Source organism: Tachypleus tridentatus, chromosome 1, assembly GCF_004210375.1.
Source record: "Tachypleus tridentatus isolate NWPU-2018 chromosome 1, ASM421037v1, whole genome shotgun sequence".
Classification (NCBI taxonomy): Eukaryota; Metazoa; Arthropoda; class Merostomata; order Xiphosura; family Limulidae; genus Tachypleus; species Tachypleus tridentatus.
The window spans coordinates 31,981,425-31,996,935 of NC_134825.1; the positions used below are offsets into that span (position 1 = coordinate 31,981,425).

General features: G+C 31.3%; 1 protein-coding gene across 5 annotated transcripts in view; it reads left to right on the forward strand.

The window, feature by feature from the left end:
* LOC143245270 (uncharacterized) overlaps positions 1-15,511 on the forward strand; it is a 61,860-nt gene that overhangs the window by 2,059 nt on the left and 44,290 nt on the right. For 2 of the 5 annotated variants that reach the window (XM_076491459.1, XM_076491431.1), the window contains exons 2-4: positions 3,316-3,403; positions 6,710-6,746; positions 13,035-13,116. In XM_076491459.1, the coding sequence (XP_076347574.1) occupies positions 13,114-13,116 (3 nt within the window). In that variant the 5' untranslated portion in view covers positions 3,316-3,403; positions 6,710-6,746; positions 13,035-13,113. Of the gene's footprint in view, positions 1-3,315; positions 3,404-3,465; positions 3,534-3,746; positions 4,113-6,709; positions 6,747-13,034; positions 13,117-15,511 lie in introns of those variants that run through there. The other 3 variants (XM_076491441.1, XM_076491447.1, XM_076491454.1) reach the window with 3 other exon arrangements.

Sequence of the window (15,511 nt, forward strand, 5' to 3'; positions counted from 1 at the left end):
CTTACTTCTTTTTCTTATACAGGTCCTTCTTCAAGAGTATTTCTCAAAGTGAGAAACAGAAAATAAACACAAATATGAAAAAGGGATAATAATAATTAATACATCATTACCCTTGTTCTGATAAAGTAATCCAGATATTTTCACGTATGCTACATTTAACTTAAATTAACCAACGATGAGTATATTTCACTCTACTTATATACTTACCCACACAAAATAATATAAAATTTGACTGTCTTGTAATTAGAACGTAAGAGTTTCCGAAAAGAAGTTACTTAGGGCATAAACTATATTTTAAATTTAATTTAAACTGATATAACTTGAAAAAGTTAATTGTATTTTATACAAAAAAAATTGAAGTCACGAATCACAGTATTCTTTGATAGATTGTTTAGGTAGAGTATTCATTATGAAACTTTGCAGAATGGAGGCAACTGTCTTTTGTGGAGACACAAGTGTAGAGTACGACGTTTCGAAAGTCTTCCGCCTTTCGTCTTCAGGCGAAAGACTTTTGAAATGTCCTCCTCTGCACTTGTGTCTCCACAAAAGGCAGTTGCCGTCCATTCTGCAAAGTTTCAATTAGAGTATTATTGTGTATTCTAACGAATAAAGTATCTTATTTGAGTATTCATACAAAAAACGTTTTCCATTACAGTAAACCTTATGAAGCTATCTTCATTATCAATTAGTTATTATTCTATAATTTTATGTAAAAAAACCAACTTTTTTCAGAAGAATTAATGTTTGTGTTTTTTTTTCTGAACCTAATTCTTCTAAATTTGGTTCACGGCTAAATGATTCATATTCTATACAACACTTTTGTTTTGGGTGATTTTTCCCTACTCTTTTACTCGTCATGCCTCCCAGTAGCTCAGCGGTATGTCCGCGGACTTACAACGCTAAAAACCGGGTTTCGACACCTGTGGTGGGCAGAGCACAGGTAGTCCATTGTGTAGCTTTGTGCTTAATTCAAAACAACAACAACTTACTCATCACACCAACTGTGAACAATACCTCGTTCCTGTTACATTGTCTATTGGTCTTTCAGGAAAACCAATATTGATAACGAAAAACATATATTTCAGCCTTAAGCAACCTGAACTAGAGGGCGGGTTTAAATGTATAAAATATCCATCTTCTTTTTGTGCTTCTTTGGTCCAAGTTAGAAATGATTATTGTTATTAATCCATAACATTAGTGATTAGCAGTACGAGTTTGCTATATCACATGCTGTCTAAGTGAATAAAGTTAAACTAAGGTTTTCATATGCGAAGTGACATGGGTAAAAACAGGCTGACATTATTTACAAGTTATTGCTTTTTGAATTACATTAGTTTCTAAGATTTTAATTATTTAATCCTATTATTTCGAATAGTTTGGCTGTTTAAAGCCGCAACGCTAGAGAATTGGATTTGTCCTTTCTCAACAACACACATTAAAACCTAATGTTTAACATGCAAGCACAGAGACGTAATTATTCTCTTTGAGTGGGGTGGAATGCAAAATATTAAGGATGCATTTTTCACGTTTCTCTTTCAATTAGCAGCAAGATAATGGAGCATCTTACTTTTTGCAATATTTGTAACCAAGTTAATTGAAAGACTATCCTTAGATTATACAATCTCATTACATAAAAATAATGAACATTTTTACTGTGAAAGCAAAAATGTAAAGTTTCTATCATTTTTCACAGAAGTAAAAGTGTTTTAGAACAACAAAGAAAATATAGTGTTTACGAATAATGTTAAAATATTTCGAGTTGAGGCAGAGAAATTATTAATAATACTAATTTTGAAATGACTGTAATATTAAGTGAACACCAAATAAATGAGATATTAGCCTAGTTAGGTATTTATTTTTGTCCATCTTAAAATCTCTCCAGACACACAGCAGTCGGTCTTGCATGGCCAGGTGGTAAAGACACTCGACTCGTAATCCGAGGATCGCGGGTTCAAATCTCCATAAGTCCAAACATGCTCGCTATTTCAGCCGTGGGGGCGTTATAATGTAACAGTCAATCCTACAATTTATTGGTAAAAGAGTAGCCCAAGAGGTGGCGGTGGGTGGTGATGACTAGCTGTCTTCAGCTAGTCTTACACTGCTAAATTAGGGACGGCTAGCGCAGATAACCCTCGAGTAGCTTTGCGCAAAATTCAAAACAAACAAACAAATAGTGTCAATGATGTTTCATGAAGATTGCAACTAGCAGCATTTCTTTTTATTTTATATAATACCGGCATTCAAGAACGTTGACATTAAAACAAGCGCATGTCGTCGTTACAGATTCTAATCTATCATGCAGTGGTGATAGTATTGCTCTAATTCCACTCTCATTTATGTCACTATCTAACAATAATTCGAAGTCCAGTTCATGGATGCACTGACACTAAGACTTCTACTAAAGTAGACTTTAGGGAATGGGATACTTGCTGACATTTTTCAAGCCATCTGAATTACATATAAAGATATTGAAAGCCAATAATAGTGCAGTGTGTCTTGGAGAAGATAGTCACTGCCATTGATTATATGATACAAAACCAAGAAAACTGCATACTTCTAGCTCGATATAAAGACCGAGATCTATTTTGGATCATTTTTATATTAGGAGGACGTATAATCAATTCCCGATTCCTACTAATCCAGAATATAATGTTTCTCGGGATTTCCTTGAAAATTACAGTGGAATAGCAACCGAAAAGAATGATAAATTAGTTAGTAATTCGTATCTAAATATTAACCAAAAGTTACAAATTAAACTACGTTACTAACGCTAAACACTACGAAAGTAGACACGAATTCGATTATACTAAAATTCTCCATATAACTCCTGATATACTGATTGATATATGTATACTTATCATCTATATGTACCTCAGAGAAACAAACAAAACATACAAGTAAATAAGATCGTTTGAGATTTTTATATTTTTGAATACTTGGAAATTTTGTATTGTTGTTTTGAATTAAACACAAAGCTGCAAAATAAACTTTCTGCGCGCTGTTCGTCACGTGTATCGAAACCCGATTTTTAACAGACATAACGTTGTGTTGATGGGGAGGTGGAAATTTTGCGAGTCCAAGTATTTATGTAACAAAATTAATTTTTAATTAAATTGAAATATTGTTTCACCTAGATCAACAATTACAAATAATTCTGCTTATTAGATCAAATCTTTTGTTTGTGTATATATATATTATATTATTATTATTATATTATTATTCATCTATGAGTATAAAACGTCCTATAATTTTATTTTCGTGTTGTCTGAGGTTCAATAATTGTCTTTTTTTCTTTTTTGATAAATTGAATTATAGTGCTTGTTCTTCGCCACAAGAGGGCATTTGAAATACCATAGCAACAGAACTGATCTTAACAATTAGACTTCTAATACGAAGTTTTCACGTGAGTTTGTACTTGAAGTTTTGTTTATTTTTTGTAATATATGGGCATGAGACAGGAGAATTTCTTGTTGACAGTGTGTTACTAAATAGTAATAGTAATTAGTAATTAGAAGAAGCTAGAATAATAATAAGTGAGTGCTGTACAATCTTATCTCTGTCCCATAAAACAGAAACCTTTCCAAATAATCAGTATTTTGTTGATATTACCAAAGCAAAAGTGTTATCATGAAATAAAAAGAATTTTAATCGATACAGACAATGTGAAAGTTTAGTGTTATCAAAACAATACTATCTTAGCTTAGTCTTAAATTAATTCATATTATTCCAAACGAAAGTACTAGAGCTAGTAGTATTGACTATTAATAACATTATATTATATAGTAATATTAAGCCATATTAAAGTTCAGAGATGGCTTAAATGCGTGATGGGAGACTGCTATTTTAGATTTATTGTTAACTTCAAATACAGAACTGGTTAAGAGGGTGAAAATCGGGATAACATGTGGGTGCAAGTGATCATTGCTCTGTTAGGTTCAATGTTTGTCTGCATATGGAGATAGAAAATGATGATATTTTGATTACAAAATTCCAAAACTATATTTTGAAAGGACACAACAAGAATTATCTGTTGTGAACTAAGCAGTTGAATTATTTGGAGATGCTGATCAGATGTGGAAAATATTTAAAGATAATTTTTTTAAATATTCAAGGTAAGCATATTCCTTGTAGAAAACATAATGTGGCTGCAAGTAAAAACCAGGTTAGTTCACAAAGAATTTAATAGATAAAATTAAAGAAAATCATTATACATTTAGGAAACTTAAATTGATAGTCATGACAGGTGATTTAGAAGATTATAGAAGATCAAGGAAGAGGGAGAAGCAGGAAGTTAGGATGTTAGAAAGGATGTATGAGGAAAGGATGCCTGAAGATGTAAAAATTAAGAGAAAGGATTTCCTTAAATACATTAAGGGTAAACAAAATGTCAGGATGGGATAGGATCCTTAAGGGATGATAAAGGAAGGCTTGTATCTGATGGTTGTGAGATGGCTGGGTTATTAAATTTTGCTTTTTCTTCTATTTTTACTAATAATGATTGAATAAGATGACTGAACTAATTCTGAAGTTTAAAGAATATTATGCTCCTGTGCCAGGTAATATTTCCTTGATGATTTTAAATGAGGTTAAAGATTGGATATGTGAGCCACCTACTACTATTTCTGGTTAGTCTTAGTGGGCAGGTAACAGTAAATCAGAAGTTAGTTAATGTAACTCCTCTTTTTAAGGGAGGTGATAAAATTGTCCCAGTAACTAAAACTTGTTAGTCTTACATCAGTTGTGGAAAATTTTAGGAAAGTCTGTTTGAAGATACTTTGCAAAGCCATTTGACAAAGTTTAGAATTTTTTGGTGAGTCAACATGGTTTCACTAAGGGAAAATCTTGCCTTAAAAATCCTTTGACATGCTATAAAAAGATTACTGTTTATGTAAACAAGAGTGTAGATTTGGTGTATCTATATTTTCAGAATGCATTTGACAAGGTCCCACATAAAAGGCTTGTAAAGAAATTCTCTCTCTAGGTGTAGGAGATAAGTTAGTAAAATGAATAGAAAAATGGTTTGATGAAAGAAAACAGAGGGTTATTACAAATAGAGTTCAGTCAAACTGGATTAATGTCAGAGGTGGGGTACCTCAGGGTCTAGTTGTAAAACCTATGCTCACATTTATTTATATCAATAGCACTGATGAAAGAATAGTCAATAAATTACTTAAATTTGTAGATGATATTAAGGTCTTGGATGTTGCTAGCTGTAAAGAGGATATTGCTGATTTACAAGAGGATTTAAATCATTTGTTGACATGGGCAAATAAATTGCAGATGGTTTTTAGTTATAATAAATGCAAGATAATACATGTTGGTTATCATGCTTTTGTTATTATCACATACAAGTAGCTTACACAGGCATAGAAATATATATATATAATATTAGTGAAAGTGTCCATCTTTTCACAGGTTATTAAGTTAATATATTTTAGCAATGGCATTTAATTTATTATGAAAGTAAAAATGGTGACCAAATTTTAAACTTAAATAATTTTCTAAAATTAGGGTATTCTCTGTTGTGTCACCAATGTTCTTAATGAAAAATAACCCTCTCTAATCAATAGAGACTCTAAATTAAAGAATCAACAAATATTATTCTAGTTTGATTGATTATACATGTACATTTCATTTTATACATTCAGTACATAGACTAACAACAAGATTAGGTTATACTTTTGTTGCTAAGTGTCATGACAAAAGCCAGTATCTGCATGTATTAGAAATTAACATAATTTATATATTACAGGGTATACTATGAGGTGGTAGTAATTGCCTCTTCACTTTTGATAGGCTATATGGTAGTAATAATAGAAGAATGTGTCTGTCAATATTTTCCTTTGGTGATATAAGGAAGCACTTCATTTCTATGGGTTTTTTGGCTAACTTGCCCTATAAAAAAGATGTGCAAGGGCATGCATGCATGCACATGGATAACATAAGTAATAATACCCAGGTGCACACCCTCAGGGTCCACTTAGTATGGGTGCAAAATTGTGCCACATTGTGTGCCTATATATATATTACTGGACTTGTATAAACTGCTTGTACCTGATGATGATAAAAGCTTATTGAAAAATTCTGTGTTTGATACTTTAAATAAAGTTTCTTTCCTTTCCAATTCAAGCCATCTTCAAACTTTATTTTCTTAAAGTTGGATCCTCATCATCAAATTAGTATGTATTACAGAGGTATGAATTATAATCATTACAATATCAGAGAATCTTACTACCACTCTGACAAAACAACAGAAAAGGTTATAATTAAACTGAATCAATATAACAAATCTCACAATGTGAAATTTAAAAGTTTGGTTTAAAGTAATGTTTTTAGGTAGATTGACTTGAAGTTAAAGCCTGAAGCAGTGAAGTGGATTCACCAGTTAGTGCTTTTTAGTTGTGTTTAGTATCATGCACTTTGTATGTTTTTTATAATTAACATAATATTTTGTTAAAATCTTTAGAATTTATATACTAAATATGCAGAACTTGTGAAATTATTACTATAAGCTAACATATGCAAGCAAATTATTTTGAAAAAGAGTATACATAGGTTCCTAATTAATATTTTCTTCAGTATAATCAGAATAGAAAACAAAATATTGTTCAAATATTGTAATATAGGCCTATTTACAATTAGAAATTTTGAAAATGGACTAACAATTATAGTTCTGATTAAGTAAAATATATTTTTGTTTTTTATACAGTTTAAAAATACAATACTGAAAAAAAAACTGATTAAAGGTAAGTTCACAGAAATTATCATTTCATAACATATTGAATTGTAAAAGTGTTGTAAAGAGATTATTTGAACAGAACTTTTTTCCTGTATTTGGAGTTTATTTTCTGAGAATGACAAAAATAAATATGTGCATTTCCTTTGTTATGCTTATTTTCTTCTATCAGCTAATTTAAGTACTAAATTTGCATAAAATTTATTGCTGGCAGTTTATTTGACAATCCATGTTTGTGTTCACACAGGAGTTTCAGTTAATCATGATTATACAGAATTAGTTATTAATTACAGATTGTCTTCATGTCTTGTAGCTGGTAATTTATATATTTTTTGTTTGAGGTGTATTTATATTTTGAAGCTAAATGTTTGTAAGACTTTATGGTAGGAAAATTATAAACACTAAACATGTAAACACCACAATCTAGACAGCTCAAATTGTTATTTTTCATTACACAAACATCTCAGCCATTTTGGTGAGCATATAATAATATGGTTCCTGTTGGCCTTGTTTTTTATTTATTTTGTTCAAGCTATAAGAAACTGTCAATTAAATTGAGATGCTTAAGCTAGTTTCTTATTTTTTAGCAGTTTTTAGCTACTGAATTTTTATTTTAAAAGAATTTTATTTATACTATGAGCAAGGTTAACTTTCTTATAATTACTCACTGTTAATTATATGAAATAAAATGAAACTTGTAATTTATGTTTGAAAAGGAGTTATTTGGTGTCCTACTACATCACATTTACTGAATATGTAATTTTTGACACTTGTTAAGTACAAACTCTAAAATATAAGTACTTCCAAAAGTAGCATAAAATTATTAATAATTGTTCTTGAACAGAAATATTTTCTGTAACACCACTTTCATTCTTGAAATTATATCATTTAGTAAAGGGAAATAGGAGGCAAAGAGATGTCGCTAGTTGATATGTAGTGAACTTTTTTATTGCAAGATATTCATGCCACTTTTTGAAATCTAAACAAAACTAATAAATGAACCATTTTTTTTAGAATATTCAAACTGTTAGAATATTTAAATGTGCTCTTGAACAACTGGAAGCTCCAAAGCAGTTCTTGTGCAAAAGTGAAAAGTGTTATATGACCAATCCACAGTGGGTTACTTAGATTTGCTCCATAGTCTAAGGATGTAATTCACATTGCAAATAACATGTTATTGTTGATAGTAAAGAGCAGTACAAGGGTGCTTAAATTTAATTTTTGAGAAGTATAGACTCTTAATTGGAGTTCCAACCCACCAACTTGAAGACAGTAAATAATGTGGACAGACTTTAACTGGTACCATTGCTGAAGTAACTTCTTTTTAGCAGTATTAATTCAGTTAACAAAGAGAGAATTAACCCTTCATGCAACCATGGACTTTATTTTTGGATATTAGTAGATGGAAATTATTGAGTCAGTAGGTTTTATGATGCTCAATTCAAGATGGTGAATTTATAATAGATATCAGTGCAGAGTGATTTTAGTGTAAAAACAGTCTTGAGTAGAGTCCAAGATGAGAGTTATCAAAGATGAGTTATTGCTTATACCTGTAATTCTGTAAAATCCATTTAAAGAACTGCTGTACTGCCTAGAAGTACTTTAGTTTCATGTAACTTTTAATTAATGCTTTATTATAACTGTGGGACTGGACACTCACTTCTAGGTTGTCCATACCATTTTGAAGTTGCTTGTGAATTTTTGGATTTTGCAGGTCATGATAACTCATTCAGTATTAAATGAATAAGAGTGTGCATTTACCATCCAGCTATTGATTGGAGCATTCATCAGAGGAAAGAAGCTGTGTTAACTTTTATTTTTCAGTTTTTTAATACTAAATAATAGGATTTTAAGTGTCTCACAACTTTATCTGATACAACTGTGTTTCATAATTTAAATCTGTGCAGATAATTACAGAAACATTGGTTTAATAACTGGTAATCACTAGAATAAAGGAAGCTCTTCTATTGGCAGTGATACTTGAATCCAGTAAAAACAAAAATGAAAAACTAAAGACATCATCCAGAAGTTATTGTACCAAATAGTATAAAAGCACAAACATCACCTAATAATGGTACAGATTGAGGAATTGAAAGGATTAGTTAAACTACTAGTGATACACAAGACAATAGGTATTTCAAGCTCTTGTTTGCATTTCTAACCACCATATCTTATGGAATAAAACTCCTTCAAAATGGTACCAGAAAAAGGATGCTGTTATAAATGTGGGAAACATTACCATTGCAGCCAAGACTGTAAGGAATAAACACCTGTTAATACATGAAAGATATAATACTCTAAGAATAAGACTTATAACTAAACTGTATCAAAGGAACAACAAAAAACTATTCAGGCATCACAAAACATGCATACTTGTGGGATGAAGCTCATTTAAGAATATTTCAAATGAGACAGGCAGTTTATCATACATAGAAAAAAATTTAAAGAATCCACACAATTAATGATGGTAAGTTTTGCATTATTAACACTGACTTGACAGCTTCAGTTTTCTCTGCCCTGTTTGATAAAGAAAGTTTAGAAATTGCCTCTGAAGATGAATAAGGAAGATGTATTGATGTAAACAGCAAGTTGACATAAAGTTCCAGACAGCAGACAAGTTGGAATTTACCCTTAATGGAGAAAATCTATCTGCACATCATGATTTGTATGCAGCTGACATTGAAATATGTCTTCGTATGGAGGGACATGATACAAGGCTAGGAGAGTTTCAAATTGCTTCACAGACTATGACAATGTAACTTCTGTGTGCCACATGACAATTACTACACTATAGGTTGGACTTCTAGTGGCAACAACAAAGGAATTTATTCTACTAAAAAGAAGTAAAAGACTGATACCAGAACTTGTTGCTTGTGATAGGCTAAAGAAGGTACTAAATCAATTCAAAATGTGAATTTCCTGGGAAAGAACACAATAAAGAAATAAGAGGATTTGTTGGACTGTTTTCTTACTACATCATTTTGTGAGATAATTCAGTGACTTATGATGTATATGCCACTTACAAGCCAATAAAGAATATGAAAAATGTAGTGTGGTCAGAATACTATTATTATAGACTCTTCTGACTCTAAAAGATCCTTCAGGAACTAAACTAAAATGTAGTGTTTAAAAATGTAATAGGTCTAATACTGATATCTTATGACGGATGTAATTTTCATCATTCTTTGACTTATCTTGTATTCTCCACAAATTACTTGAGAAACCAAATAAGATTTGTTGTGAAAAACATTCAACAACCTCAGTTAACTTTTTCTTCTGTGTTAGCATGCACAGTACACATACACTCAGATATAAATATCAGTAATATCAAGGTATTAAATGCTGTAAAATATAGAGAGAGCCTCTTAGATACTGTTTGAGCCCTCATTTATTTTGATCATCAACTGCATGGAAGAAAGTTTATATTTTTGATCGATTATGTAGCATATAATTTACTGATGAATTTTCACAATCCAAAATTCCAGTTAATAAGATAACTCCAGAAGCTTCAGGAGAACAACTTTTAACAGTGTGTATCATCCTTATGAGATCCTTGTATTAATGAAGAATGTAAACAAGATGAAAATAAGGAAGTATGAGATTGTAAAGATAATCTACCTATAATAGTACAGAGTGGATTCCAAGATAAGATGTCTACAAATGATAATGAATAACTAATTTGATTAAACACTCAACTAAAATACACTCTCTGAAATTTGTTTTTTAGTTGATCGCAAATAGTGCAGAATGACCCTCAGAGCAAACTGCCACTTAATACAATCCAAAGATGTGGAGGACACAGTTTGATTTTTTATGCTAATGAAAGGACTTGTTATGTAGGAAATTGGAAGGTAAAAATAGGCAAAAACAATGACTACAGTTAGCATTTCCAAAGTAAGAAGAAAGCACCCTGACATTTTTATTATTTTGTAACAACTAGGCACTTAGGTGTTAAAAACACATGGGTGAAAGTAACAAAGCACTTTTATTTGGTTGGATGTCAGAAATCTGCAGAGACTTAATATTAATCTTGTGAGCTTGGCTATAAGCATAGAGATCCAATAATATATATGTAACAATGATTTATTATGACTGTTCACAATTATTTCAAATATGTGAGCAGTTGTTAACAATAATCTACTTCTCAGCAAGTTTATCACCAAGAACGCCCTTGTTAGTATAAGGTTTTCTGAAAATTATGTGTGTATATATATTTTATCATAATTATTTATGACACCAAGTATGTAAGTAACTGTTTTTATTCACAAATATTTCTGTGACTGTACAGTTAACTGTCATCAGGACACATGACAACAGTAATTGTTATTAACATTATTAATAATATTATCATCATAATATTTCAGTGAAGTATTTATAATAGAATTAGCAATACCCAGTCAATTAAACCTCATAAATACATGTGTATATATGTATATGTTTGTGTATGTGTGTCTACATATATTTTATTTTGCAAATGCCAACAATTCTTTTTCATTAAGAATCATACCTTAGCAGATTTTTCACATTTACATTTGATGTGTTACATTGCCAAGTTTTTGTTTTCTAATGCATAAAACACATATGGAGTTATAGTGCATAACTGGCATAGCTTGATGTGTTACTTAGAAAGAATGTAAACATTTTTCAACACATCTTTATTCACTGACCATATTTCAGTAAGAAGTGTATAATATACCATTTGAATTAGACTATAAATCATATAAATCATGTGCACCTTGAATTTCCCCAGTACTTTACTAGTTGACTATTCTTTTGTTTTTTATCAGCAAGAGGAATATATTTTAGGCAAATTTAACATCTTTCCCTACACAGTTACATATTTCTGTGCTAAAAACACATCTTTAAGTGATGTATGAAATGAAAAGATAAGCTCACAACCATGGTAATTGTCTTCTACTGCAGATATGCTAAAATGACACTATTTGGCTGGAAGGGTCAGATAATTCTGGGAGGCAGGGTTTATATATTCTGAGATTGTTCAGCTTTTGTGACTAAATGAAGAATGAAGAGGAAAAAGAGTACATTCTGAAAATTCTTTGATGGTAAAAAGATAAATGAAATAATCATTTAATGAACCCAGTCATGGTATTAAAAAAAAAAGAACAACATCAGCCATTTGTTCACATTTGGGAGGATAAGTCAGCTCTATCTATGGGATATTTAAGGATGGTTATGTGTGATTTGGTAGTAATGATTATATGTTTGTTTTCTGAATTTTGCACAAGGGTACATGAGGGCTATCTGTGTTAGCCATACCTAATTTAGCAGTGTAAGACTTGAGGGAAGGCAGCTAGTTATCACTACCCACTATCAACTCTTGGGCTACTTTTTTATCAATGAATAGTGGAATTGACGGTTGCATTATAATGCCCCTGTGGCTGGAATGACAAGCATGTTTGATGTGAGAGGGATTCAAACCTATGACACTCAGGTTATGAGTCTAGCACCCTAACCACCTGGCCATGCCAGGCCAACAAGTATATGAAAAAGTTATGAATGACAGATGAATATTGATGACTCTGATAACTAAAAGGGTGAAAAGGGTGTTTTGTGGAGGAAACGAAAAAGATAGTAGTTTGAGAAATGAAATTTTATGTTATGGAGATTTGGTATAAATCCAATAAAATCTACAGCAAGGCAACTGCATGGCTTTATTTATTGAGAATATTTTTTATATGTTAATAAGGTAGTTTGACTTACTGAATTATGAGATTTATACTTCTTAAGTAGCTAAATGGTATTGAATATGTATACACAAGTTAAAATCTTACTTGATTGACAAAATTATGATATTGTTGGTGGATATATCTTGGTATTCCGGCTGGATGTAGGTCTTTCAGAAGAAAAAACAGTTGGAATTCAATAAGAAGAAGTTTATAGAACATTTCTTGAAGTTCATAAGTGAAAGAAGAGTATGATCAGTAGACTGGTTATTTCCTCAACCACACAATTGATATGAAAGGGACTAAAATTGTATATGTCCTTTAAGATTCCAAGAGGATAAATGTCAATCATGTAGTACAATGTTTCATCTTTCAATTAACAAACAGTTTTAGTGTCTCTTTTACAACAGTTTATTCATCCATTTCACACCAGTTTAACTCAAACTGGGGATAATTGTTACCATCAGAAAATCAGTAATGTTTTATGGAATCACTTTTAAATTAAAGTTATATATTTTTGTATGAGGTTAATTAATTTTTATTAGTTATAATGAAAGCTGTATTTTGTGGTGTGCTTCTCTACTTTTTACTGAAACATTTTGTGTGTGTTGTAGGAAATTACAAGGTGGCTTTATAAATACTACATCCTGAAAAGAAGAAATTGTTGCAACTAGCAAACCTAAGAAATTAACAATGGTAAGTTTAATTGTGTTAATTAAATGCACAATTGAAGATTTATATTAATTTGAAGTCATAATAAAAGTAAAGTGATCTCTATGCAGTGCATATATATATATATATATTGTAAATAATATGTTGGAAAGTTTTAAAGAGGGTTAGGTACCTTACATGAAAATGATTTTGTAGCCTCACCATGTTACAGTCCATGATATTGCTTTGCCTCGTCATCCTCTATCTTATAACTGTTCATTTTGACAATGGCCCTGCAGTTTGGTTTTCATTGTAAAATGCTCAATTATAAGGCTTTTATGTCCAATGTTCAAAACATCCTACTTTATTTTTAAAAATGTAGTTAGTTTACAAGTAATACAGTTTTTCAGTGCTCATTTCAACAGTACAGTTGTATAGAAACCCGTAGACTCTGTGTCTGGTAACTTGATAGCTTATATATTTTGTTTCCATAGAGATGCATGAATACCCATTTCATTCTCCAGTTTTAGGTGTGTGACAATTGAATTGGAGGTGTGATTAGAAGCCTTGTCTTAATAAACCCTTTAGGCTATGTTTTGAGATGGAGATTTTTCTTTCAATATGTTTGATATTCTTTCCTCTATCATAAGAATGGCATTTATCATTTACTCTTAGTACTCATGGATTTAGTGAGACTTGTTACAAGATGTTGTACATTGTTTACCACAAATGTGGTTCATCTTCTTGCATTTCTCTTTCTGGATGGATCTAATGTTACAAGTTGACTGATATATACTTTTGCAATTTCATTAAATATAAGATATTCCTGTCTTGAAACTTCCAAATTTACAATCTGAGCACATATATATGATTTGGGTACATGAAGATGTTGCACAAGAAAGGGCTGTAACATACCATTCCAAACTGTGATCAGTTTTTATTAGGATCATACTACTTATGAAATGCCAAATAGTGTCTAAACATTACAATGTTTAGTAATATTTTGCAAAAACAGTAATCATTTTTACCAGTTTGGATCTATTATCAAACATTTAATCCTCTGATCATAATGACTTAGTGAAATATTTTAAAATAAAGTTATACAGGCATCGGCATTGAAATATTTGTTCTGATATGGTGCTCATTCCTCACACAAGATTAGTTATTGTCATTCATTGATTCCCTCTACATGTGAACTTTTTCTTCATGCATACCACAAGCCTTGTGCTTCCTTTTCAGTGGAATTAATATATTCCAATGTGTCTCTGAGGAAATCATTGTGCTACATCAATCAACTTATAGTAGCATAGCATGTTCATGTGACACACGTGACTCTTTCTATACTCCTCTACTGAACCTTCACTTCTTACTTGGCAGATTTTGAGTTTAGATGTCTTTTTTTTTTTTTGTGTGCTCATTGCTTCCTGTATGACAATCAGTTTTTCACACAAAATGTTTCATTTTTTTTTAGTTTATTTTTCTTTATTCCAGTTCATTCTTGTCACTGTTTTTCTGCATTTGACAATTTGTGAACATTTTCTTGAGTTATGAATTCTTATTCATGTTACAACTTTGGGGATCACACCAACAACTAGAGTTTTATCTTGTTCCATAAGTATGAGCAACCTAATGGTTGATCTCTCTGCTTTTATGCATCGAGATTGAGTGCTCCATGGGTCAGTCTGGGTCCCCAAACACCACGTAGACTCCTCAAGAGTTGGCTGAAATTGTTCAGTATAGTTTGTTTTTCTTCCCAGTTGCAGTCTGAGGAATCTCCTAGGCCTAATTTGGTTTTCATTGATTTTGTTTCTCAGGTTTGTAATGTTTCATCCCTTTCCTCTATCTCTTATTCACTTCATCCTTCCTTGTTACATGAATAACCTTCTCAACAGCTTTTAGTATTTCCTCCCCTACTTTGATATTTGGGTCATTGTGGATACATTTATTCCACAATTAATTGATAGGATCAGCATGCCATGCTTCCGAGGACTTCTGAACAGTACACTCTTTCTTAACATTATATGGACCACCTGTTTTTCGATCAGAAGTTGTTGGGTTATTGTTACTTATTTGGGGAAGTGGCTTCCAAATCTAATGTTGTTCTTACCCATGCCATATATTTTTCTCTCCATCTTATCCTAACTAACCTACTATAGTATATTTTATCCATATAACTTCTGTTGGATACCCTTCTCTCCTCCACATTAGCCTGCATCTAGGCCTCAGCTCGAGCTTTGCATATGTGGCTTCTTTTTTGTTGGGACTTTATAGGTAAAGACACAGTATTAGCTCAAGTCAATTTACCTTCACATATCTTAGGGGCTTCCATCTTGAATCTTTTCTGAGACATTATGTCTTTAACACAGTCTAAAAAACTAGCAAACATCAGGTGATGTTAGCCCATCAGCAACTAACATGTCTTTTGTCATCTATTTGTCTT